The 25908-nt window shown below is 36.4% G+C and overlaps 1 protein-coding gene across 1 annotated transcript in view; it reads right to left on the minus strand.

Moving 5' to 3' along the window:
- The window catches only part of pcsk5a (proprotein convertase subtilisin/kexin type 5a), a gene marked incomplete at its 5' end in the record, with an annotated part of 53580 nt that extends 29309 nt beyond the window's left edge, over positions 1-24271 (minus strand). Inside the window, 21 exons of the mRNA XM_084415196.1 lie at positions 312-414; positions 526-641; positions 816-954; positions 4115-4218; positions 4328-4415; positions 7983-8173; positions 8254-8356; positions 9767-9886; positions 10010-10146; positions 11874-12062; positions 12860-12977; positions 15788-15891; positions 16225-16325; positions 16410-16622; positions 18902-19074; positions 19209-19297; positions 19433-19509; positions 20368-20502; positions 21540-21653; positions 21897-22001; positions 24110-24271. Coding sequence (XP_084271322.1) covers positions 312-414; positions 526-641; positions 816-954; positions 4115-4218; positions 4328-4415; positions 7983-8173; positions 8254-8356; positions 9767-9886; positions 10010-10146; positions 11874-12062; positions 12860-12977; positions 15788-15891; positions 16225-16325; positions 16410-16622; positions 18902-19074; positions 19209-19297; positions 19433-19509; positions 20368-20502; positions 21540-21653; positions 21897-22001; positions 24110-24271 — 2681 coding nt within the window. The remainder of the gene's footprint in view (positions 1-311; positions 415-525; positions 642-815; positions 955-4114; positions 4219-4327; positions 4416-7982; positions 8174-8253; positions 8357-9766; positions 9887-10009; positions 10147-11873; positions 12063-12859; positions 12978-15787; positions 15892-16224; positions 16326-16409; positions 16623-18901; positions 19075-19208; positions 19298-19432; positions 19510-20367; positions 20503-21539; positions 21654-21896; positions 22002-24109) is intronic.
- Between the last annotated feature and the right edge of the window lie 1637 nt (positions 24272-25908).

Below are 25908 nucleotides of genomic sequence, written 5' to 3' on the forward strand. Positions count from 1 at the left end.
CAGGTGGCTGTAATTAAACACACGATGAACGAGATACTCAAACAGACTTTTAATATAATACTCAACACACCAAACAGAAGGAAATCTAGGAGAATGTACAACCACTTAACAATCAATGTAACACATGGGAAAACTGGGTCAAAGGAAAACAGCCAAACAGAAACTGAACATAACCCTGACAGTCACAAGATCCTTGAAAAAAATATTCTGATATGCCGATTTTAAAAAGCCTGGCCAACAGCATCCCATGCTTGGGACCAGCCATGGAGTCTTTTCAGCAGGTTAATAACTGTTGAAAAAAGGTTTCTTACTGTGTGTTGGAGCAGCTGAGACAGTCCTCACTCTTTGGACCTTTACATTTATGACAGGACACATCACATGACTGACACTCTCCACTCTCATCCTGATATTCCCCTGTAAACACAAAAATAAATTCATTGCAATTATATCTGATAGTGTTACAACAACTTTACAGTACTTTGCATCATCAGGTTGCATACTCTGGTTGAAAGAACCAGAACTTACCATCACCACAGTTGTGGCTGAGAACACACACGCCATCCTGAAGTGTGTGTCCATCTACACACTCACTGCAGTTTCCTTTACCCGGCCCGACACAGGCCAGACAGCTCACATCACACCTGCACATATACACACAGAATCAAACTAGTGATAAGAGATGATGATAAATGTTGAAGAGATGAGAGGTTGTAGCACACACGCACACACACACACACACACACACACACACACACACACACACACACACACACACACACACACACACACACACACACACACACACACACACACACCTCTCACAGGTGCTCTGAGTGTCTGTGCTGTCAGAGTTCGGTTGAACAGCGTAGAAACCTTGACTGCAGGAGGACACACATCTCCAGTTCTCCATCAGGTAGCCTTCAGCACAGCGATTACATAACTCTAGACCTGCAGCTGTACAAAGACATGAAAACAAACTCACATCAGTTAAAAACACAAAATGTCCATGTCAAAAGTTCCTGTACAGGATTGCTGTTGGAATTTGATCACATTCTTGGATATTATAAATAGTGAACACAAGAATTTCCACAGATTTGTTTTACCCTTGTTTGATTATAAGTAGTGTTAAGTGTAGTATTAGAGTGTAATAGTTAAAAGAAATCATTTCAAGAAAAGAAATCGTATGATGCCCTACAGTTCCACAATTACAAGATGCTAAAGGAATGCTGATTGCTAATAGAATTTACAGTATATCATAATTTGGAACTAATCCTGAATGAGAATCCTTTAAGAAACCATTAACATACTATAAACTGAAATTCAAAATTATTTGAATTGAACTTTTATTTGATTTTTAAGGATTCTTGTTTGATCCCACTGGTTCCAGATTATGACAGAATTCAGTTGTTACATCACATGCTACTGTTCCAAACATTCAGATCGCAAAGAGCAAACAGTGCGGAAACACTTTACAATACGGGTGCACTAATAAGCATTAATTCATGCTTAACTAATGCACAGATAATCATGTGTTAATGTATGACTCATGAAGAACTAAACCATTAATTAATGATTACTGCATCAGTAACTAATAAAGATTCAAAATGATTAATAGATTAAGTAATATATTAATATTTATTAATTAAATGTGTCATAATGTATTAATTCCTTAATAACTTATTGTATTAACTAAAAGTGTAAATTAATGCGTTAATTACCACAGTTGGTCAAGGCAATGTACTTCAACTTCCAGTTGTCTGCTTTAATTAATCATTAACTAATGATTTGCAAATGTATCATTATGTTATGACTTTACTTGTTGAGGCACATGACTATTAATCATTTAGAATCTTTATTAGTTGCTGATGCAGTAATTAATTAATTAATGGTTTAGTTCTTCATGAGTCATACATTAACACATGATTATCTGTGCATTAGTTAAGTATGAATTAATGCAGATTAGTGCACCCGTATTGTAAAGTGTTACCAACGGTGCTAATATACAGTGCACTCACTTCAAAATATTGGTGTCCAGGGCACCATGAGCCCAGACACTGTAAACCATGTTTTTTTAATACTTAAAGTGTTAAAATGTGTGCTTTAAATATAATGTGCAACATAAACGGCTTTTGCATATGTCACGACTAACAAGTGGATAAAAACATTGAATTTTCTGAACATTCAACATCTCCGAACAAAGAAATGAAACATTTAATTTCATTAACGTCATCACATCATGTACTCCTTATTGGATCATTACTTAATGTTCATTTAAATAGTTAAAAATGTCATGACCATTTTAAAAGAAAATTAATTATATATGTTTAACATATCTCAGACCTCCAGGGGTCAATGGGCTCTAAAAATCTGTGGCTTTAGGATAGTCTAATGCTAAGGTATATTATTCATAATCATAACAGTCCTATCGGGAACTATGTTATAACAGATTTTTGTGCGTTATGTTGAATTCCTTAATGAAAATTCCTATTAGGATCCTTTACAACTGATTTGGATTAAGAATCCTAAAGTACATGTGGGAATTGGTTCTCAACTAGGGGGCATTAGCAAACTTCAAAGGGGGCAGCAAGATGACTTAAAAGTATTTAAAATAAGGCAAAACAAGTATTACAATATGGTAAAACAACTATTTCCTTTGAAGATCCAGGGTTCCCACTGTCTTGGACAACATGGATATGTGAAGGAACCTAATGTTTAAAAGTGTGATTTCTAGACCTGGAAAAGTCATAAATAAAATGTATAACATAAATAAAATATTAAAACAAACATATATTTTACCAGTTATGTCAAGCTCTAAAATATTTTATTGGGTAGATAATGTGAGTAAAAATATATATTTTTAAATCCTTATCCAGTAAATCACAACAACTTAAGAGTCAAGTAAATTAATTGGTTAAAACGTGTAGAATATAAAAACTAATAAACCCTATGGAATCCTAAAATTTAATCCTAGCAATTTTAAAATGTAATTTAGTAGTGATCATAGATTAAAATAAGTTTTGAAAACAAAACTAGAGCTACAGTAGGAAGTCTTCGAATATTGTTGTGGACAATCGGTTCGACTTTGAAATGTCATGCTGGCATGTTGTTCTTAATTCATTCGTTGGGATGTCATTGATGATGTGTTGTACTTCTATGCACTGTACCAGCACATAGCCAGAGGAGGACAGTAACGAAGTACATTTACTTGAGTACCGTACTAAAGTACACTTTTTTATGAGTATCTGTACTTTAGTCTTATTTTTCTGGAAACTTGTTACTTTAACTTCACTACATTTGAAAAACAAATATTGTACTTTTTATTACACTACATTTCTGTCAAGGTCCTTGAGTAGAAAGTAGTTATGTTAGTCAGGGCTTGATTTTTTTTCTTCTCTAAAACGTGATTGGATTTTTGTGGCTGACAGACAGCCTATCAGTAATCATTCTTGTATGGTCATGTGTCGTGAAGTTCGGTGATTTGTATGATTTCTCTCTACTAGTGATCTGTGAGAGACAGTATCGTTGTGACAACTAATGTTTTTAAAGTTTTGTTTTCATGGCAAATAAGTATTTCTGTTTTGCTCTTTGTTAAAGCAGTATTGCTGTTGGGCAGTTATACAGCTATGGTTGTGTAGCTGGGGTTTTTTTTCTGTTTTTTTTTTTTCTGATCAGTCTGTATTTACAGACCACTTGTTTCAAATGTGCATTAATGGATACACATAGTGTAGATGTGTACTTCTTTTGTGGGGGTGGTAGGAGTGTTAAATAAATAAAATTAAGATGATTATATTCTTTTTTATCAATTCAGTTGTTTAATTTCTATAGGTTCTGTAACATTCTAAAAGCTCTTAATTCCACAGATACTAAAAACTGGTCAGTGTATTCACTAGGTTGCTTCAGAGGCATGAGGTACTATAACAATGCAACAATAATAAAACAATGCATTGGCATTTACTTTTTACTTTAGATACTCAAGTATTTTTAAAAAACAAGTACTTCTGTACTTTTATTCAAGTAAAAATCGGTCTTTACAACTTTTACTTGTAATGGAGTAATATTTGACCAGTATTATCTGTACTTTCACACAAGTAAGGAAGTTGTGTACTTTGTCCACCTCTGCATGTAGCACAGGCTGGGTGGCAGGGCTCACATGAGTCCTCCGGCTTACTGTAGTAATGGCCCACCTCACAACTCTTCTGGCATCTGTTGCCCACAAGACTGAAAGGGCCGAAGAGAGAAACAGTCAACTTTCATTACAGCGAACTGACATAGCTACAATGCCTCATGAAATATCAGTAGGTTCAAACATTTAATAAAAATATATTACCTTGTGCCCTCAGAACACTCTGTGCAAATGGAGGCTGAGGTGCATTTCATACAGTTCTCAATATTACACTTCCTACACACGTTTTCCTCTGCATCTAAAAAAACATTCATGAACACAGAATAAGTCAAAAGGTGTGTCCTAACCAGGCACATCACAGAAATATCATATATATACACTCACCTAAAGGATTATTAGGAACACCATACTACTGTGTTTGACCCCCTTTCGCCTTCAGAACTGCCTTAATTCTTCGTGGCATTGATTCAACAAGGTGCTGAAAGCATTCTTTAGAAATGTTGGCCCATATTGATAGGATAGCATCTTGCAGTTGATGGAGATTTGTGGGATGCACATCCAGGGCACGAAGCTCCCGTTCCACCACATCCCAAAGATGCTCTATTGGGTTGAGATCTGGTGACTGTGGGGGCCATTTTAGTACAGTGAACTCATTGTCATGTTCAAGAAACCAATTTAAAATGATTCGAGCTTTGTGACATGGTGCATTATCATGCTGGAAGTAGCCATCAGAGGATGGGTACATGGTGGTCATAAAGGGATGGACATGGTCAGAAACAATGCTCAGGTAGGCCGTGGCATTTAAACTAGGGGTGGGCGATATCTCGATATTTACGATATATCGAGATATTTTTTAAACTCGATATGGATTTTGACATATCGTATATATCGATATATTGTTTATATTTAATTCTGATTTCGGCAATTTGCTTGTTTGCCTTCTCTGTGCTGTGCTCGCGCTCGCCCCCGCCCTCCTCCGCCTCCTTGCTTTTGTTCCCCCTGCCCTCGCGTGTTGTCTCATTCAACCAAGTGCCCCGAGTCCGGTCAGGCACATACATTTTTCCCCGCCCAGCGAGTGCTTGAAGTGCGTCAGAAACAGCGCGCGCGCGATCAGTTGTTGTTGGTAATTTTTTGTGTAGCGTCGCCTCTCGCCGCATTACTTTTGTTTGAGGGCGCACTCACACTTAACATGCTCCCCTGTAGAAACGGGCCTGGCAGCTCGCGCAAGGTCTAGAAACGGTGAAAGTTTCCTGATTGTGACGGATGGCTGAATTTACATGACACATTATAAATTAGCATTAGCCTAAGTTACCTATTCTGCTATACAGTGCCAAAAAGAAGAGAAGAGGATAAAGGTGGATAAAGACAGAGGTAAAGTGATGTAATGAATGAACAGTTAGATACTGTAATTTAATGGCAGTTATTTTTACCTTAAACTTTATGCTAGCAGTTGTTCTGAGTTCCCCAGAGGCCCCAGACAGTGTGATTTTGTGACAATCATGTCAATTTTTAGATGCATTTTTATCACTTTTTTTTTTATTAATGTTTTACTCTACAGTTGTGCAGCATATATGGCTTTTTTTTTTTTTTTTTTTGCCAAAATTAGTAATGATATTTCTATACAGGTTTATTAAAAATAGTGCAATATGTATTATTTCTTCCTTTATTTTACAGTTAAATTATTATTTTTGTATACAGGGATTTTTTTTTTTTTAAATGTTGCAGAAGCACTTTGTTCCTACATGAACAGCCTACCTATTTGCACGTCAATAAAAAAAAGACTTTGTGGTATTTGGCATATTTGTTTTTGCAGTAGTTTTTGGGGGGTTATTTTTCCTGTAAAGATATCGAGATATATATCGTATATCGAGATATAGCAAAATATATCGAGATATATTTTTTGCTCCATATCGCCCAGCCCTAATTTAAACGATGCCCAATTGGCACTAAGGGGCCTAAAGTGTGCCAAGAAAACATCCCCCACACCATTACACCACCACCACCAGCCTGCACAGTGGTAACAAGGCATGATGGATCCATGTTCTCATTCTGTTTACGCCAAATTCTGACTCTACCATCTGAATGTCTCAACAGAAATCGAGACTTGTAGCCTCTTTTTCCTATTTGTAGTGGAGATGAGTGGTACCCGGTGGGGTCTTCTGCTGTTGTAGCCCATCCGCCTCAAGGTTGTGTGTGTTGTGGCTTCACAAATGCTTTGCTGCATACCTCGGTTGTAACGAGTGGTTATTTCAGTCAAAGTTGCTCTTCTATCAGCTTGAATCAGTCGGCCCATTCTCCTCTGACCTCTAGCATCAACAAGGCATTTTCGCCCACAGGACTGCCGCATACTGGATGTTTTTCCCTTTTCACACCATTCTTTGTAAACCCTAGAAATGGTTGTGCGTGAAAATCCCAGTAACTGAGCAGATTGTGAAATACTCAGACCGGCCCGTCTGGCACCAACAACCATGCCACGCTCAAAATTGCTTAAATCACCTTTCTTTCCCATTCTGACATTCAGTTTGGAGTTCAGGAGATTGTCTTGACCAGGACCACACCCCTAAATGCATTGAAGCAACTGCCATGTGATTGGTTGATTAGATAATTGCATTAATGAGAAATTGAACAGGTGTTCCTAATAATCCTTTAGGTGAGTGTATATATATATATAATAAGTTTTAAAAACATTTCTAATACTTAACCAGTTTTAAGTCATGTTCAATTATGTCAACACTAAAAGCGAAGTTAAAATACAGCGATGTGGAATAGGATTTTGGATCAATGAGATTTTGTGGCTGGGGTTTGAGATTTTGTGGCTGCAGAGTTTAGCTCCAACCCTAGTCAAATACACCTGAACAAGCTAATCAATGTCTTCAGGATTACTAGAAAGCTACAGGCAGGTGAATTTTTATCAGGGTTGGAGCTAAACTCTACAGGACAGTGGCCTTCCAGGACTGAAGTTGCCCATCCCTGCCATAGAACTACAATTTTGGGTACCACAAAAAACATTTCAGTCAGCAGTTCTTAAAAGAACCATTTTTTTTCTTAGTGTGAAGAAATCTAAAGAACCTCTAAAGTTTCCATGGATGTTAAAGGTTCTTCATGGAACCATAGATGCCAATAAGCCACACTGAAAAGTCCATGTTGGTCCAGGCTGGTTTATGCTGGTTAGAGTTAGCAAAGAGCTGTCTGGTTGGTGGACCAGCATAGTCATGGTATTCTCAATCAAAACTGAGCTGGTGTAGCTGGTCCACCATCAGCTGGTCTTCCCATGGACATCCCAACCTGGTCCCAGCATGCAAAACACGCATTGACCAGCAATGCTGGATTTTTCAGCAGAAAGAACCTTTATTTTTTACTTAAAGTCCCCCTGTGGTGAAAATCAAGCTTTTAATGTTGATTATATGTCTATGTGGGGTTTTTAATACGGTTTAAGACAAACCATGTGCAAATTCATAAGTCAACACCATTGCTGAGTCATTTCTCTTTGAAATTGCACTTTGAAATCGCTGGTGTTTCTGACGTCACAAACTACCTTGTAACCAAACACGTCAACGTGTGATTGTCAATCTCAAGTGGATCTCTGGTGTGACTGAGTGGAGGTGGGGCTAATTTGCATATTTATAGAACCATGTATACTATATGAGGCAAGGGTGTAGAGTTACATTCAAGCTATTTTAAGGCATGAAGGAAAAAAGTTTAAATATGTAATTTTGGTGAGCAAAGATGAATTTTAAGGTATACAATTATTGACTACAGGGGGACTTTAAGAGTAATGTGTAATGTACTTGGTTTCTTTTTTTTAAACAAGTAACCCACTTGCTTTTCAGTCTTATTGACATGGTGGCATCACTCTTACCATGGTGAAGATAGTAGCCATCCTCACAGCTGGTCACACAGTTTTTCTTTTCCTCGTTCAGATAGTATCCAGACCTACAGGCTGTGCACTGATCACTGCGGCTGCCTAAACACGACTTACAGAAGGAGTAACACTTCTTACACCTGTTCTTATCCCCCCAGTACCCGCCTGGACACTCAGACACACAAATCCTGAAAAATAAGTTAGTGTAGTATCAGTAAACTTTTTATGAAGAAGGAAAGGACCGAAGAGAAAAGTAAAAATTCCTGACCGTGTGTTATTTTTGAACTTCAGGAAAAAGTGCAAGCAGGAAACACATTGGTGGGATCCAGGTCCTTCACAGCCATCCTCACTACATTCTGGGTCACAAGAGCCTTATACAGAGTAGAGGGATAAAGCAAAGTATTCACAAATAATTATATTTACAATGGCCCCAAAAGTGGGCAGTTAAGGGTTAATGAGGGAACTGATGGGGGTTCGTGAGTTGATGAAAAGCTAATAATTAATTAAATTGAATGTAACAGTCAAATAAATGGTGTGATTTGATTAAGCATAGACCTACAGTCAGTTGCGCTTTGTGTTTCAAAGTAAAGTGTGACACTGTGTTCATTTACACGCTTGCAGATTATAATAGCATGTTTTCAGAGCAGCTCGGTCCACAGTAATTGCTGCTTCTCACGTACTCCATCTCTGCAAGTGTTGTGAATATAGTGTGCATTTGGGAATGCAATGAGCGCTAGGTTTACTTTTTTACAATACATTCACATGATTTCGTGGAGACATAAGTTTACAGCTTTTCACCAATATTCCGCCAAAACAAAAGTTGTAACTTGTTGCATAAGTTGGTTGTAAAAAGTGAACCTATGTGTGAACACCCTTAAAAGTAACTTTTTTTTTCATTAGCAGTAAAGCATTTTTTGTGTCTGGATGTCTCAGCACAACAGTATGAATATTGCTACTGTAGAGACAGAAGTAGAAGCACATACTGTGAACATGTGAATGCACTGTTAAATTTAAGCAAATATTTTACATTTAAGGGGTTCAGCTGACAAAAAGGTTTGGGAATTCCAGCATTAGATAATGAAACATCAAACCAAGTTGCATTTATTTTAAAGAAAAACAGCAAAATCACTTTTCAAACAAACCCAAAAAGTTTGCTAGGTTTGAAATAATATAACAATATACTCATTTGGACACTTACTTGGACACTTTTTGTCAAATGTTAGTGTAACATGTCCATGTGTAATGAACTTTACTAGGGAGAACTGACTTGTACATCACCTGATATATATGCACACATTAAAAATCAATGTGACCCTAAAAGTAATTTAAAAATAACTATATTATTCAAATTAAAAATGTAATTCTGATAAAATCTCTGCAGATGCTACTTAGTATTTATTTTGTTATCAAATGCAGTTCATACATTTTAATTGTGACTTAAGTGTCTACGTATTTTGTGAGTGCACTGTTTCACAAATTCAGGCTTACATATGATCAGATTAAAGAGTAAAGAGTATGCATATTTGGCGTGATGTTCGAGGGGAGGGTTTGGAGTTTGGCACAAAGCCGGAGTACTCCCCTCAATATCTCTGGTTGGGATATAAGAACCAGACGAGAGTTGGCGGAGGTGATGCTGGAAAACTGGGAAGGTGAGAGACAGCTATATATACAGCCTTCCTCTCATGCTCCTGAACTTTCTTAAAATAACCTTCATATAATGTATTTTTTATTTATAATAAAGTCGTTTGGCCAGCGTGCTTTTAAAGAATTGGGTAAATCACCATTGTACTCGTCTGTGGTGTCATCTTCAGAAGGCAGCTGGGCAGAGCGGGGCTGTTCATGTCTCATGTATGGGTGTGTGGATGTTCCATAAAGCACCAGGGACCATTCTACCAGTTTTCCTAATATAAACAATAGAGAAGGAAAAATAATTAACATTCTGTTATAGTTGTAGTTTACATTTTGTACATATACCATGGATTCTACCACAGTTAAGTTTAAAGTATGTTAAGGTGGTGTGGCACCTTGGAGTCGGCTGTTTCTGCGTGGAGATGGGGTGTCTCTGATGTCCAGGATCCAGTCTCCTGCTGGTTTTTCGCCCCAGCAGTGAGTCGTCATGAATTCCCACTTAAGGAAGCCCTCACTGGAGTGGTCATTTGGTCTGACAGGAAATAACCATAGAATGATTAAAACAATCACTCAGATAATCCTAAAGAATTAGTGGGAAAAGGTAAAGATTTATAGCTATTGTAGATAGTATTTTATAAGCAGATTCATTAAGTTAAAATAAAAAAGCCAGACATGAAATAATAGTCTGATTTTCTTTAAATGGAACAGTTTATTCATTCTTTAAACAAAATCTAAAAAAGTTTGCATATATGTTTTTTTGGTTTTTTTTTGAGAATCGATACATCAGGCTTTTATGGGTCATAATCATATAATAAGATGTATGAGAATATGTAGATCATACTCGATGAAGAGGAAAAAAACACAGTTTTATTCAGAGGACCAAACTGAGCAAAAATTTGGAATTTGGTGCAGTATTTATAAAGAATACTTACATAAACTGCATATAAATGTCAGTTTTCACTCTTTGGGCCCTATTTTAACGATCTGAAATGCAAGTGTCAAGCGCAAAGCGCATAGCGCAAGTAACTTTGTGGGCGGGTCTTGGGCGCTGTTGCTATTTTCCCGGCGGGATAAATGACTCTTGCGCCCAGCGCAAATCTAAAAGGGGTTGGTCTGAAGTAGCTTCATTATTCATAGGTGTGGTTTGGGCGTAACGTGAAATAAACCAATCAGAGCGACATCTCACATTCCCTTTAAGAGCAGGCGCACTTGTTCTAAAGCGGATTCCTATTATAACGGCGGATTTGCCAGGCGCACGCCAGCAGCGGTTCACAGCCGAGGAGACCGACGTTCTCGTCAGGGACGTTGGGGATGGAGAAACACACCCTAATTAACTTCGGTTAAACAGGCGTATGATCATTTGGGCCATGATAATTATTTTATGCGCGTTGTGCACACGCTACATTGATTAAGGCCAAGCATGCGCCCTTAAAATAGCATATGAATAACATGCGCAACGCGCCACTGACTTTAAACAGTTTTTTTTCGGTCAGTGGCGCAATTTTTTTCTAAACCTGTAAAATAGCATGAGGGAACGTTTGCGCCGGAACACGCCTCCTCTTTGCGCTGAACCGCCCCGGGGAGCGCAAGTGTATTTCTTAGTTAACCGACGTGCATCTGTGGAGGGAAAAGTCCGCTTTGCGCGGGTGCAAAATAGGAATGATACATGCGTCGGTGTACAAAGTCAATTGCGCTGGGTGCAAGATAGGGCCCTATATCTCCCAATGATATGTCTAGACGATATTTAAATATTTAGGCTAGACAATATCTAGGGCATATAATTCAATTCAATATAATGATATTTGAGAGATGTAAAATAAACGTTCCTCAAAGGCCTGATGTTTCATATTTGAAACTCAAATTTAACATGATTTTTCTAAAATAGATGCATAGGGATGGGATAATCAAGTAAACCTATGCTGCTTTAGTCCAGTAAGTGTTCATGTTGAAATATTGCTAACAATTTAACATTTATTTTTATGTTTACATTATAAAAATCAGTAATGATTTTAGAACGTATTGAATAATGGCATAGAATTACACTAAAAAGCCTTTGCTAAAAAGTACTATCAGACAACAGAAGCCATGTAGAAGATTGTGTACAACAGGTTTTAATAATACTGATTATTTAGAAGCCTCAGAAATGTATGCATCAAATATGATTAAATTAGGTTTAATAGGATTAATCATGTATTTCAATAAATCATACAGTTATTACGTTCATTTCAGTCCATCTGAGCTGGCTCAGTATATTTGTACCTGTTAGAGAGAAGCTGAGATCTGGTTCCAGAGGGTGATGTCAGTGTGATTGACAGTTCTCCCCGGTGAGGATGTGTGATTGTGACACGTACAATAACGTGCTCCAGATAGACCACCCGCTGCAGACGCTGAGCAGAGCAGCCTGAGGACTTGAACACTGACCTCAACACCCTCTCTGGACTTATGATCCTGAGATAAATACAGAGAATCTGAGTGAATCTTCAGTCAATAAGACTAACAAAAATAATTATATATTCTTTAAAGTATCTAGGAGTACAATGTAAATACCATTGGTAGAAGAATATGGTAATCATTTAATACCGTGCCAATATATACAGTGGTGGACAAACTTATTAGAACACTTAGCATATTTAAGAGGTTTCAGTTGTTATTTTCCAAGAGGACAATGACCCTAAACATTCTTCAAACTATTGCCGGAACTACCTGCGATGGAAGGAATCTGCTGGAACAGTGAAAATGATGGACTGGACCCGTCAAAGTCTGGACCTAAACCCCATAGAGCAAATTTGGGGCGAGTTGGAAAATAAACTGGACAGATCTATTGTACTTTCAAAGGAAAGCCTCTGGCTTCAGTTGCAGAAGGCATGGGATAACATTAGTGTTGAAGTTCTCAGGAAATATATTGACACTATGCCAGAGAGATGTGCTGCTGTAATTGCTGCAAAAGGTGAACATACAAAATACTAAAGTTAAAAGTGGATAAAACTCTTCATTTGATATTTGTTGTGCTCAGAGCAACCATCTGCATGTTTCATGAACATTATGAAATTAAATGATGTTTTAGAGGCAAACAAATGTTCTGTCACATGTTCTAATAATTTCGTCCACTGTCACTGCAGCATGGTACCACTACAGTTGTAGTAAAGACAGTTTTGTAAAGAAAGTACATTAGTATGAATACAGGAACGCTACAGCAGTTTGGAATCATCAGTGAGAAAGTACAAGGATTTCGATCAGACAGTTACCTTCCATTCTGGACTATGTTTTGCTCACATATGTGTTGAGGAGGCACCTGCTTCCAAGTCTCTGCTTCCTTCACCATGGCTTCAGCATCCATCAAGCCAAACCCATAAAGATGACTAACTGCACAAGAGCCAGTGATGATACAGTTTATTACATACTGCTATTGAGAGCACACTTCATTTCCTTTGCAACTATTAAAAGGTTAGTTCAGACAAAAATTCTGTTATCATTTACTCATCCTCATGTTGTTCGTTCATCTTCGAAACACAACTGAGAGATTTCTGTCCCTCCATTGACAGTCCACGCAACTACCAATTATAGACGATTTAAAAAATTCATAAAGAGATCATTAAACTAATCAATATGAATTGAGAGGTTTAGTCCCACTTTTCTGAAGAGACATGATCACTTTATATGATGAACAGATTGAATTTAGGCTTTTATTCATCAACGCACACATCAGATATAGAAGCTCAAGCATGATTGCTTGACGTGCGAGAACCAATAGAGTTCATTCTCTTGTGTTACGCAGTACGTTTGAGCTTCCACAAGAACCAATGAGGTTTGTTCTCGTGCGTCAAGCATGTGCGGTTGAACTTTTATTTATGTTCGGTGATCAATGTTTATATGTGAATAAAAGCGTAAATTCAATCTGTTCATCGTATAAAGCGATCGTGTCTCTTCAGAAAATTTGGACTAAACCACTCAATTCATGTGGATTAGTTTTCAATCTCTTTATGAACTTTTTGAACCGACAAAATGGTAGTCGCATGGACTGTCAATGGAGGGACAGAAAGCTCTTCAAAATATCTTAATTTCAAAGATGAACGAAAGTCTTATGGGTTTGAAACGATATGAGGGTGAGTAATTGATGAGTCATTTTTGGATGAATTAACCCTTTATTACTCACTACTAAAAGTATGTGGGCATACTTAATCTATGCTGTGGAGTCTCTGCTGATAGATGCCATAACTACACCATACAGATCTAAAAGTATCTGTCTCTATTGAAGGCCATTAAAAAATACACATCTTTAGAAAGCAACTTACTGTAATATTTCATGTCATAGCTCAGGATAGGGTTTGGGACTGTCATCAGTTTATCATTGTTGTCATGAAGTTATTTTTGGTTCTGAGTATGCAGTAAAATCATTTCATTGAACCAGTACTTGAACATCTTTAATTATGGTCGGCCATAAAAACAAATCAATATCGTTCAATCACTATGATATCTTGTTTTTGTTATGTGTGGGTTTCCGTAAATCCACTTAACAGTAAAAGTGAGCTGGTACAGTATTTAAATTGGTTTTTAAGCTAAATTGAATAGATGTTGACAGGGTTCGAAATGAGGGGGGTCTGGGGGGGGGGGTCCCGGACCCTCCATAAGTCATTAGGGAACCCCCATAATAATTTATTTTTGGATTTTGGGGGGTCCCCGACAAATATATTTTAACATTAAAAATAATTGTGAAAATTATAGGTCTTTAGTGACATTTTATATTTATAACAGTAATTCATTTATTTCCTAGCGCGAGGCAGCAATCAGGGCAGCTATTAGCCGAGTGAGTTCCTATACAGCGTCGCAGATTGTTGTTGTGGTGCTCCCGCAGACACGCACTGTAGCTGAACGCGGCAAAACGAAACCTCACAAAGAGTGAAATCCTGTAAGTGCTTCGATTATATTTATATCTCTATAATTGCTTATAGTAAAATATTAGGAGTTCGAGTTCCTATATCAAAAGTTGCATTAACTAGATACCCAGTGTAATGATTAGAAGAGTACGTTGTCAACGTTTCTTGTTAGCTAAGTAGGCTATGTGTATGAAGCCAAATTATCTGCCAGCTAACAGCAGACTATGGAAGCTTGTTTCCACCAGAGTGAAAAATAAAAAAGGTAATTCTGACTTTTTATCTCAGAATTACGTGATATAAAGTCGCAATTGCAGGTTATAAAGTCAGAATTGCGTGATATAAAGTCGCAATTGTGTGTTATTAAGACAAAATTGCGTGATACAAAGTCGCAATTGCGTGTTATAAAGTCAGAATTATGAGATATAAACTCGCAATTGCGAGAAATATACTTGAAATTCTGACTTTTTTGTTTATAAAAATGCATGTTTATATCTCGCAATTCTGACTTTATAATACGCAATTGGGAGATATAAGTCAGAATTGCATAATATAAAGTCGCAATTGTGTGTTATAAAATCAGAATTGTGAGATATAATTCTGAGGTAAAAAAAAAAAAAAGTATTTTTTTTCCCTTAGAATTGAACTTAAATATCTCACAATTGTTAGTTTATATCTCACAATTCTGAGAAAAGATGTCAGAATTGCGAGATATAAACTCGCAATTAGGCCTATGTGTTATAAAGTCAGAATTGCGTGATATAAAGTCGCAATTGAGAGAAAAAAGTCAGAATTCTGACTTTATATGACGCAATTGCGACTTTATTTCACGCAACTCTGACTTTATATCTCTCAATTCTGACTTTATTTCTCAGAATTGCGAGATATAAAGTCAGATTTGCATGAAATAAAGTCGCAATTGCATGTTATAAAGTCAGAATTGCGAGATGTAAACTCGCAATTGTGAGATAAAAAGTCGCAATTATCTTTTAAAATGTTTTATTCAGAGTTAGAGGGTTACCTGTTAGATTATAGCCACTTCTCCAGACACCACTACAATACTGGGCCTAGCCCAAACCATGAAAAACATCCCAAGACCATTATCCCACCTTCAACACTTCAACATTGCTCCATATCATTTTGCCTACAGTATATAGTGTAGCAAGGTAGTCTTCAGAATTTTTTATAATTTAATAATTACATTTTAGAGGACCCCCCCAAGAGTCCTAAGTCATTTCGAACCCTGGATGTTGAATTATATATAATAAGTGATTTTTAATATACAAGCTTATTTTAGTCTACCATCATATCCAGCTCCATTGCTCTGCCAGTCTGAGGCGCTCAGGTGACCACGACGTGACGTTTTCACTATTATGTGCTGAACATCCCTCCAGGTCAGAGCTGGACTGAGGACGAAGAACAAAGAAATGAGTTTATTCATCACATGCTTAAAAGGGATGGCAGTAAATACTTTGTCCTACAGACTTGGCTCAATAAAACCTGTATATGGAACTGAAAGCCCATGAGCAGCAATGACAGAATTCAGCTCTGAACCCATTGAAAGAATCAAAGTGTCTGAAATGAGGTGATCCAAGATAAGTGTTTTACCCTCGCCATTTAATAGAACCTCAGGTTTGAAAACGCTACACTTGATTTGACCACAAAGTGCTTTCCAGATCTGACAGAAGGATGATACATCTAACAGACAGAGCACAAATAAACTAGACTTGACTGCTTACTTTGCCTCCAATGTGAGGGCGATGATTCCTGCAGCCATGGGGGCCGATGCTGAAGTGCCAGAGTGCTCATTAGTGCAACGCTGCCTCAGATCTGTTGTCACCTGAAATCACACATATGTACGGGTCCAGTGAGGAAAAACGACCAATTTCCCACATAGCAAACAAACACTGATTGAGTAACTCACAACGCCCAGGCTGTGGCTGTCTCCACTGCTGTAGGTGGTGGACAGAGTAGACGAGCACTCCTCCAGGTACCACGGCTTTTGTCCATTCTGAGTGGTGCTGCCTACTGAGATGGTGTAAATGCTGTTGGTGTAACCGTCACATGAGCAGTGGTCTTGGCTCTGCCCACCATTTCCTGATGCCCACACAAAAATGGAGCCACGGCCCTTTCTGCCCTGAGAAGCAAAGAGGAATCGTGAAAAATAAATGTACTAAAATGTATTTGAAATACATTTATTTTATGTTAAGTATACTACACTATATTTACACATGTATGTACTTCATTTAAATTGCCTGCAATTGTACTTTTGGTATACTAAATTGATTTACATAAAGTCTGCTAAATTGGAACAACTTAATTTGTACTTAATGCACTTTAGTTATCCAGAAATAGTGCCGAGGTCCAACTTAAGATATACTTAAGTATTTGATTGTGCTAGAAAGGAACTATTGCAAGTATACTATAGATACACTTTAAATATCTTGCATTTAAAGACTGATATTATAGTGATAATACTGTCCCTACTATTAGTGATATTAAAACACATTTAGGCTTAATATTAAGAAATGTGCATTTTGCAATATAGAAGTACTCCAAATAAAGTTTAATCATAATATTTTTATCAGTAAGTCTCAAGCGATATATCAGTAAATTTGTCAGTATTTTTTTTTTTCTTTCAGTTATTTTTCTTGCAACATTTAAAGGAATTATTCACCTAAAAGAATACAAGGACATGAGGAAAAATAATAACAGGAGACCTTCTTTTGAATGCTGGGTGTCAACCCTTCACTGTTTTTTTTTTTTTTTTTTTTTACTATAAACAAAAACAATTACAAAAGATCTTAATGTTTACTGTTGTCTTTTTAAAATTTGATTCACATTGTCTGATATGTACTAAAGAAGAAAAGAAAATAATACGCCAAAAAATTTTTTTGCTTATTTTAATTGTTTATGGCGGAGTGTTATTTACTTTTAGTCAAACTGAACAAAACAGGTTAAAACTAGAAAGCATGATTTTCCATTAGACCAATTCCCGGATTATCTACTACATCTGCTGAAGATGATGTTTCATCTTCGTGAAGAGTGTGGCATGAGTGAAGCATGGAATAATTATAAATGTAGCTTAACACTTTTATAACTACACGTTACTGTAAAGTACAAACTACAGGTAGCTGTGTTTCCGAAAACACTATCGTTACGTAAATTGCACTTTAATCTCTATGGTACTTTTCCGATCAAGTCAAATCAAGTTTATACAGTACAGATTTCAAAGCAGCTCTATAGTGATAACAGGAAAATAATGATCCAGTGATGTAAACAAGCTTCAACAGAGCTTTAGTCTAACAAGAAAAAAGTGTCATTGTTCAGCTGAAGTCTATTTAGTGTTGATTCAAATCTGTTCAATAACTGTGTAAAGTTTATCAATTAGAAAATAAGTTCAGTGTGGCTATAAAGCATAATTTTTGACTGCTTCTATTCCTCTCTTCATTTGTAAGTCGCTTTGGATAAAAGCATGTAAATGTAAATATAAAAAGTACCCAGATGACCTACTTCTTCTGGCGAGATTCTGAAGTGTGCATTGGATGGACACTTTATATCCCGTGAGGACACAGGAGATGATTTGTGAATGGCAGTGAAGTGAAGTTACTGAAGCTGGTAGGTCATCCGGATAACATTCATACTACACACACATTAATACTAGATCATACTTTTTTAGTGGTTGTGAAATAATTACTTGTTCAAAATAAGTACCTACTCAAGACAGTATGCGATTTTAGATGCATCCATCCATATTCTTCTTTGCCTATGCTACTCCCACACCACACTCTATTTACGGATATGACGGGACACGCACAGTGACATATATGTATACAACCGGCTAGGTCCAAAATATTGTATACTTAGAAAAGGCTTACCATACTGAATAAGGGTTAAGACAAAAACACGTTTTGGATAAAAGGGTTGATGAATTATTGAAATTTTGAACCCAAAAATGGCATGGTCGTTTCACTTTTTCAGGTTGAATTAATTAGAGGTTACAATTTATTAATTAGTTCGCTCATTTTTGTTGAATTGTGGCCAAATTGTACTAATTCATTACCTCGTTTTAATTCAGTTAAATGGCCACTATTTCAAAATAATGAGGGAATTTCTTTTTTTTTTTATGTTCTAAAAAAAGAGAGAACGAATTGTATGCTTAAAGCACATGTCAAACTCCCCTCCTGGTGGGCCACTGTCATGCAGAACAACCAGCTCCAAAACAACTGCCTTGAAGTTTATAGTAATGTTTTTCTATTTTGGGAAAATATTTTTTTTTTAATAAATTAAAAATTTGAACAAAACCCCAAAAAGTAGAGTATTTTTAGTCCAAAAAAAAAAAAAAAAAATTTGACAGTGTTGTCTTTACTCAAACTCTACCCATTAATGTACATAACCACACAAACACACACTAACTTTGCGTATGCCACTCTCCAGAGCGAGCCGGGCAAGAGGGCCGGGACCATCTACTGTTCTGCCATCATCATCTGGACCCCAGCTGGAGCTGTAGATATCAATATACTGCTGCCTCAGACTCAGTGATTGGGCTTCCACCATATCAGTCATATCGCCATCCAACATACGCACACCTACAGGAGGAGATTGGACAGCTCCATAGATATCAAGAACATAGGCTATGTTTTGAATACCACACTTCATTCTGTAAATGTTTATTGTTGTATAAAACAAGCAAACATAAAAATACATTTCTGATAATACTCACCACCAATTTTTGCATTGTAGGCAACTCCGACAATGCAGAGAGAATTGTTTGCAGAGGCAGCCACCACACCAGCACATCTTGTTCCATGTCTTTAGCGAAATCACAAAGAAATGGAAAACCCTGTATTTGTATGGAGCATTGTATTTTAAAATGTATTTAAAATCAGCATATACAGAGACTGAGGGAAGTGAGACTGCACTGGGTCACAGTGGAAATGGACTGACTTGTTTTCATTGGTGGCATCATAACGTGGTGTTGGATCAGGATCATTGCCGTTAACATCATAGCTGGCTCGTGCATCCTTATACATATATAATAACACATTAATAACATCATGGCGGGTCAGGCAAAGAAGAGAAAAAGAGGATCTAAATGCAGCCTTCTTTTTATTTACTCAAACTAACAAAGATGATCACTAGAAAATAGGCACGCAGGAGAAGAATAAAAAAAAAGCATTAAATACAATGGTAAATGAAAAAATAAACAAGGCACAGGTGAACGTAATCTGTAATCATAGAAACGAACTAGCAAATGAGAACCAAGGAAACAAAGGAAACAGAAACTAAACACAGGAAATTAGAGTAACAGGAACAAAAACAGCATACTGACAACATATGAATAGGGCTTTGCATATCTCACTCACAATTTTGAACCATCAAAATTACTGATAGACCAATATATTGGTCTTGACAATTAATCAGTCAGTATTTGAGATTATTGATATTGACCAGTGAACAACTCCCACTTGACTGATTACTAGAAAATAAACCACCAAGTTTGTCAATGGATAGTGTACATTTTCTGTTTTCCATTCATTTTTAATGTATATATAATATTATTATTAACATATAATACAGTATATTAGAATTGTATCAGCCACCTCTATAATTACACTTTTGACCCTTTCCTTACACCTTAACCTACCTTTAAACCTAAACATGAAACCTGTCTCAAACCTTAACCGTATCCTACCTCAATAGCAGCAAAAGTGTTTTGCAATACAGAATTAACACAATAAGTACATTTATTGTGTTAATTCAAACTTTTTTTCTTTCTTTTTTTTTTTTACATACGTAAATACGTTGTAGTTAAAGGCACCTAATATAAAGTGTGACCAATTTATTTGTTTCAGATAATCTTAAGATGTCAAAGCACTTACATAGTTTTGTTTAAGATCTGGATGCTGTCTTTCTATACCATCATCCAGTATGGAGACAACAACCCCTTTCCCAGTGTAGCCCCTGCGCCAGGCGGCCTGGATGTTCATGTCAGTCAAACAGTTGTGATCACAGTGCTATAGAACAGTAGGAAAATATAACTCGTTTTAGTATGTATCAGTATGTCTCAGGTTATCGCTACAGTCCCTTAAATTGTAAAAAAGAAGTGTGCTTAATTGTACTGAATGTGCACTTGTATTGTACTTAAAATCTTAAAAGTATAGACCTACTTAAAAAAAAAAAAAAAAAACTGTCCTTGCAAATAAAAATTATATAGAGTACACTTTCATGACATCTTTCTTAACACACATACCTTTTTGAAATTACACTTTGTAATAATGCCAATTTAAACGTTTTACTTTAAAGTGCATTTTAAGTAATATGTTTCAATAATCTTTTGTCATGTCTTAAACAAGAACACTTATTGTAATGTGTTTATTAACATACTAAAGCACATCTAAAGTACTTGACTGTGATTTCAACTGTAGAGTGTTATTTGATATTACATTTAAAGTTAATATATTTTAAATGTACTTGCCATGTATTTTACATTTATTCATTTGTGCACATTTATTCATTTTAAATGTAAATTGCAAATGAATCAAAACAAATGTGTAATTAAAAATAATGTTTAATAGAAGTTTTGGTAACACTTTAGTTTAGAGTCCAATTCTCACTATTAACTAGTTGCTTATTATTGCATATTAGGATACTGGCTGTTTATATGTACTTATAAAGCACATATTCATGCTTTATTCTGCATGATACTGTATTTTACAACCCTTAATCCTACCACATTTCTACTCAGTATCTAAACTTAACAACAAGTGAGAATTGGACTTGAATCTAAAGTGACTCAAGTTTCATTAGAAGTATATTTTAGTTAACCATAAATGCTTGTCAATACATTTGACAGCATACTCATTGCCCAAACCTTAAAGACAAAAGAAATTAAGTCCTATACCCAATTGAGTCAAAACATTTTAAACTAAAGGATACAATGAAATGTACATATTTTCACATATTAATTGGCTTAACATAGCAGTTCGGTTCAGTTAAATAATGCGTTTTATCTGAATATAAAATTGCTGATTGTAATGTGTTGCATACTAACAATGTACCACATGCTGTCCCACTTGGCATCATTGAAGGTGGTGGCGTGGGTTTGGTCCATTGTGTCAGTTCTTTTTACTCTCTTCTGAACCATCTGTTGCTGGATCCACTCCACCTTCAGCATCAGAACATATTTATGATGTTCTACTGCATACATAACATGCTTCACAAACCACAGTCAATTAAATGAAATATTCATTAAGAATGATTTTTCGTTTTTGGCAAGTTTAAGGATGTGTGGTTTGGCGTACCCCTGTCTTAATCTGTTTTGGTAAGTGTGTGTGGTGTTTATAGGGTGGTGTAGTCTAACTTATTAACTATTCAGTGGTGTCTCTGTGACTGAAGGTGATCCTTGTACCTTGGTCTCCGTGGTGATGAGACTGTGGTTCCCTATGCTTTTAATAGTGGACCTTTTGATGGTTCCTCTGTGCTGAAACTGGTAATGGTCCACTAGCCCACCTATCTGCAGAGGCACAAGGGGAAGAAGATTGTTTTAGCCGCTGCTCAGGTGTGACTGACAGAGATATAAATTATGTATCCATCCCTGACGTATGCCTACGAAACAACAAAAGGGTTATTCTACACCACTGATAGACTTACCATCAGAGGCAACCTGAGCTAGCACTGCACGATTCAGCTGAGCTTAAACTTTGGCTGCTGATATCTCTTTGACACCCTGTGCCTTGACGTTATGATGTTGGCTGAAGACATACCAGATTTACCAGGAACTAAAAAGCCCTACAGGTGACGGCAGTTACACATTTCATTGACTTGAGTGTGGGAAGTCAGTTTCCTTGTTAACACTGAAAATGTGCTCAATGACACAAAGCGAAATAAACTAATCACACAGAGCAAAAAAACAAAACAAATAGAGACTGTGGGCTAAATAAATCCTATCCCATAGGCATTTCACAACAAACCATTGGGATTCAAAATGACCTAAAAGTAATATTAAAGCAATATTCCAAGTTTAGCCCTATACTGACAGCATCTTTTTAAATATTTTTTTGCAATGATTTTGAAAGAAGTCTTTTTTGCTCATCAAGGCTGCATTTATTTGATCAAAAATACAGTAAACACAATAATATAGTGAAATATTATTACAATATAAAATAAATGTTTTCTGTTTTAATATATTTTCTGATTTCTAATTTATTTCTTTGATGGCAAAGCTGAATTTCCAGCAGCCATTAATCCAGTGGCACAAGATCATTCAGAAATGATTCTAATATTCTGCTTTGGTGCTTAAGAAACGTTACTTGTTATTATCAGAGTTGAAAACAGTTGTGCTGCTTAATATTTTTGTGTAAACCATGATACACTTTTCTTATTGGATTCTTTGATGAAAAGAAAGTTCAAAAGAACAGCATTTATTTGAAATAGAAATCGTTTGTAACATTAAAATTTGATCATTTTAATGAATCCCTGTTGAATTAAAGTATTATTTTCTTTCAAAATACAGTTTTTGAGTAGTAGTGTTTGAATTACACTTACAATGGTCTGTGGGGCAAGTGTACAGTAGACTTTGATTGTCCATTTCAAGAGCATTTATGCACACCTTTTTCTTTTCTCTCTCTTTTTTTAAAATCTCAGATATTCAATTAAGTGAAAATTACATTTATTTACATCTCCATGAGCATCCAGTTACATTTAATTATCTCTTAAATGTACCGCTGCTATACTTATTTGTGCAGTAAGGGGACAAAGAAAGTGTGCCAGTTGGTTAACTAACTGAAGTAGGGTATAAGATGCCATCGAGGTTAGGAGCTCGTCTTGCATGGTTAAACACATTTATTATACAAGAGCCAGTGACCCAGAGATATGGGCTTGGTAATAATGAAAGACTAATTTGAAAGAAAAAAGTAACAAGGAACTACAGTTTGTTTACATGGTTGGTGCAATAAAAATATTAGTTTATCTATGAAATTTTGTCCTGGCAAAAACTGCACCTGGTGGAACAACATCTTCCAATTTCAATGACAATAAGTCTTGACTTGACTTGAATAAAATTCCATAATATATACTGTAACAAAGTACCATGTTATTGCCATATGTGACCATCACTGTATCATAGTATCACCACTGTACTTTTGTGATGAAAAGTTGCCAGTTGCAATTCTGGGATTTTACAGAAAACATGAAGACATAATCGCATACTGTCTTGGTTGATAAATCACACAATATTTAGGCCATTCAGATGTATATTAAGAATTTAAAGCAGGACACAATACATACAAAGTTATAAGAAATGTGATAACACCCACTTATATATAAGTGAAACTGCTCAATTGTTACAAGATGCTGCCACATGAAACATTTAACGATAACACTTTATTTTGATAGTTACCCAACATACATTCTACTGACTATAAGTAACTTTGCAAATACATGTCGACTTATTCTACTGACCTGAACCCTAACCAAACAGTTTACTACGGTCTACTAATACTCCAATGAGAGTTAGTTGACATGTAGTTGCAAAGTTACTTATAGTTAGTAGAATGTATAAAGTGGACAATCAGAATAAAGTGTAACCCATTTAACTGGCAAAACATTTTACAGTGTACTTACCTGGCCCATATTCACAAATCCATATTTGTCTGCAATAAGATCAGCAGCATCAGGACCACCAGTCATTTTAACCGCCCAACGGTTTGTGAATAATCTCGTCTGGACACATTGGAGTCCAATCCCAAGAAAAATTGCATATGGAAAAAGTGCTGTTGGTGTCATCTTCAGATGGTTATGATCTCTGCTTCATGCAGAAGTATTGGTCTGATCACACTCCTCATTGAAAAGTTCTCATTAAAAAGCGATTTGAAATTGTCTACAACAGACTGGATTGTCAAAATGATTGTAAAAAGTACCTAAAGGACCTAGTTTGACTGTGTGAGCGCTATTCCACTGCGATGGCTCCACTGCATCTGTTGCCTGTGGCACATCATCTCCAATTACAGTACTATCAGTTTCTACAGGTGCACTGTGTGCTCCTACAGCAAACAAGAAACACTGGGAACGCTGGATAACAGGCCTAACTTGCATTCATGGCATTATTATATTAAATAGTGATGGGTAGATCATAATTAGTGTGCTTTCTGAAAACATCTGCTTGCTGTACATTGAGCTGCATACTTATTTGTAGTTGTTTTTCATTATTTTTCAATCATTCATTTAATGAATTAAATCGTACATATTTTAAATTGACCAAAAGTCATGCTTCACATAAACAGGAAAATAACAGAATCAGTGATGCAAACTTCATAAAAATTCATAGCTGAATTCAAATTCAGCTATAAGAATACAGTATACAATAGTGTAGAGTGTTTGCACCTACGTCACGGTTTGGCCAGTTACTCAGATGCGCGGCCATATTGGAGATACTCGGATGTAAACAACAGCATGGATTGCACTGTTTATGTACTACTGAACACATTGTTACACTAATTTATGATATCTAAACCACGGAAAAAACATGTGGAAGCTGCTAAATCATACAGAGAAGGACTTAGTCAGCAGGAAAGAGCGCGAAATTTTGACGAACTAACATTAATATGTGGTAAAGATCCGAACGAGCTAGCTTTTTAGTCATGGACTGACGACACAACAATTCTTCCTTCTATTTCTTATCCCAACATAGGCTACGTTCAGACTGTCAGTCCAAATCCATTTTTTGTTCATATCCGATTGAAATCTGGCTCTGATCGGATTTCGCATGGTTTATGTGACTTTCTCACGCCATGTAAAATGTGAACGTCAGACATTGTTATAGGAAACATGCTGAAAGTCACTGCCGAAACAAGGCTGTGTTGTTTTAAAGTGCCGGACGAGCAGAAAATTATTATTTTTGAATTTTGAAACCGGCAGAGACAAGAGCACGGAAAAAAGCTGTGCATACTAGCCTCCTACAGTTCTGCAGCAGGCTCAAGATGCAGTAGTCCAGCGTGGCGGCTACACATTTACATGTTGTAAAATTTAAATAAGACAACATCTCTATTGCAAATGCAAACCCCTCCATCAACGTCATTGCCATAGAACCAATGCAGATATTCCGGAAAACGAAAGGGCTGCATGGACACATTGATCTGAACAGTTGCGATACACAGTGTGGACATCATTTTAGATCAAATTCCAATTGGATACAAAAATATTTGGATTTGGACTGACAGTGTGAACGTAGCCATAGTGAACTACTTTACGTCAACATTTTAGCCATAGTCAACGCTTCATTTACAAGTGGTTACAAGTGGGTGATGAGCTGATGCTCTCTCAATCACAAATGCCTTCTTTCCTCAGTTTTTTGCACTCTTCTCTTTAACTTTTGACAGTCTATAGAACTCCAAATGTTTTTCCTGGTGCGACCGATTAATACA

The sequence above is a fragment of the Rutilus rutilus genome (genome assembly GCF_951802725.1).
Source record: "Rutilus rutilus genome assembly, chromosome: 7".
Lineage (NCBI taxonomy): Eukaryota > Metazoa > Chordata > Actinopteri > Cypriniformes > Leuciscidae > Rutilus > Rutilus rutilus.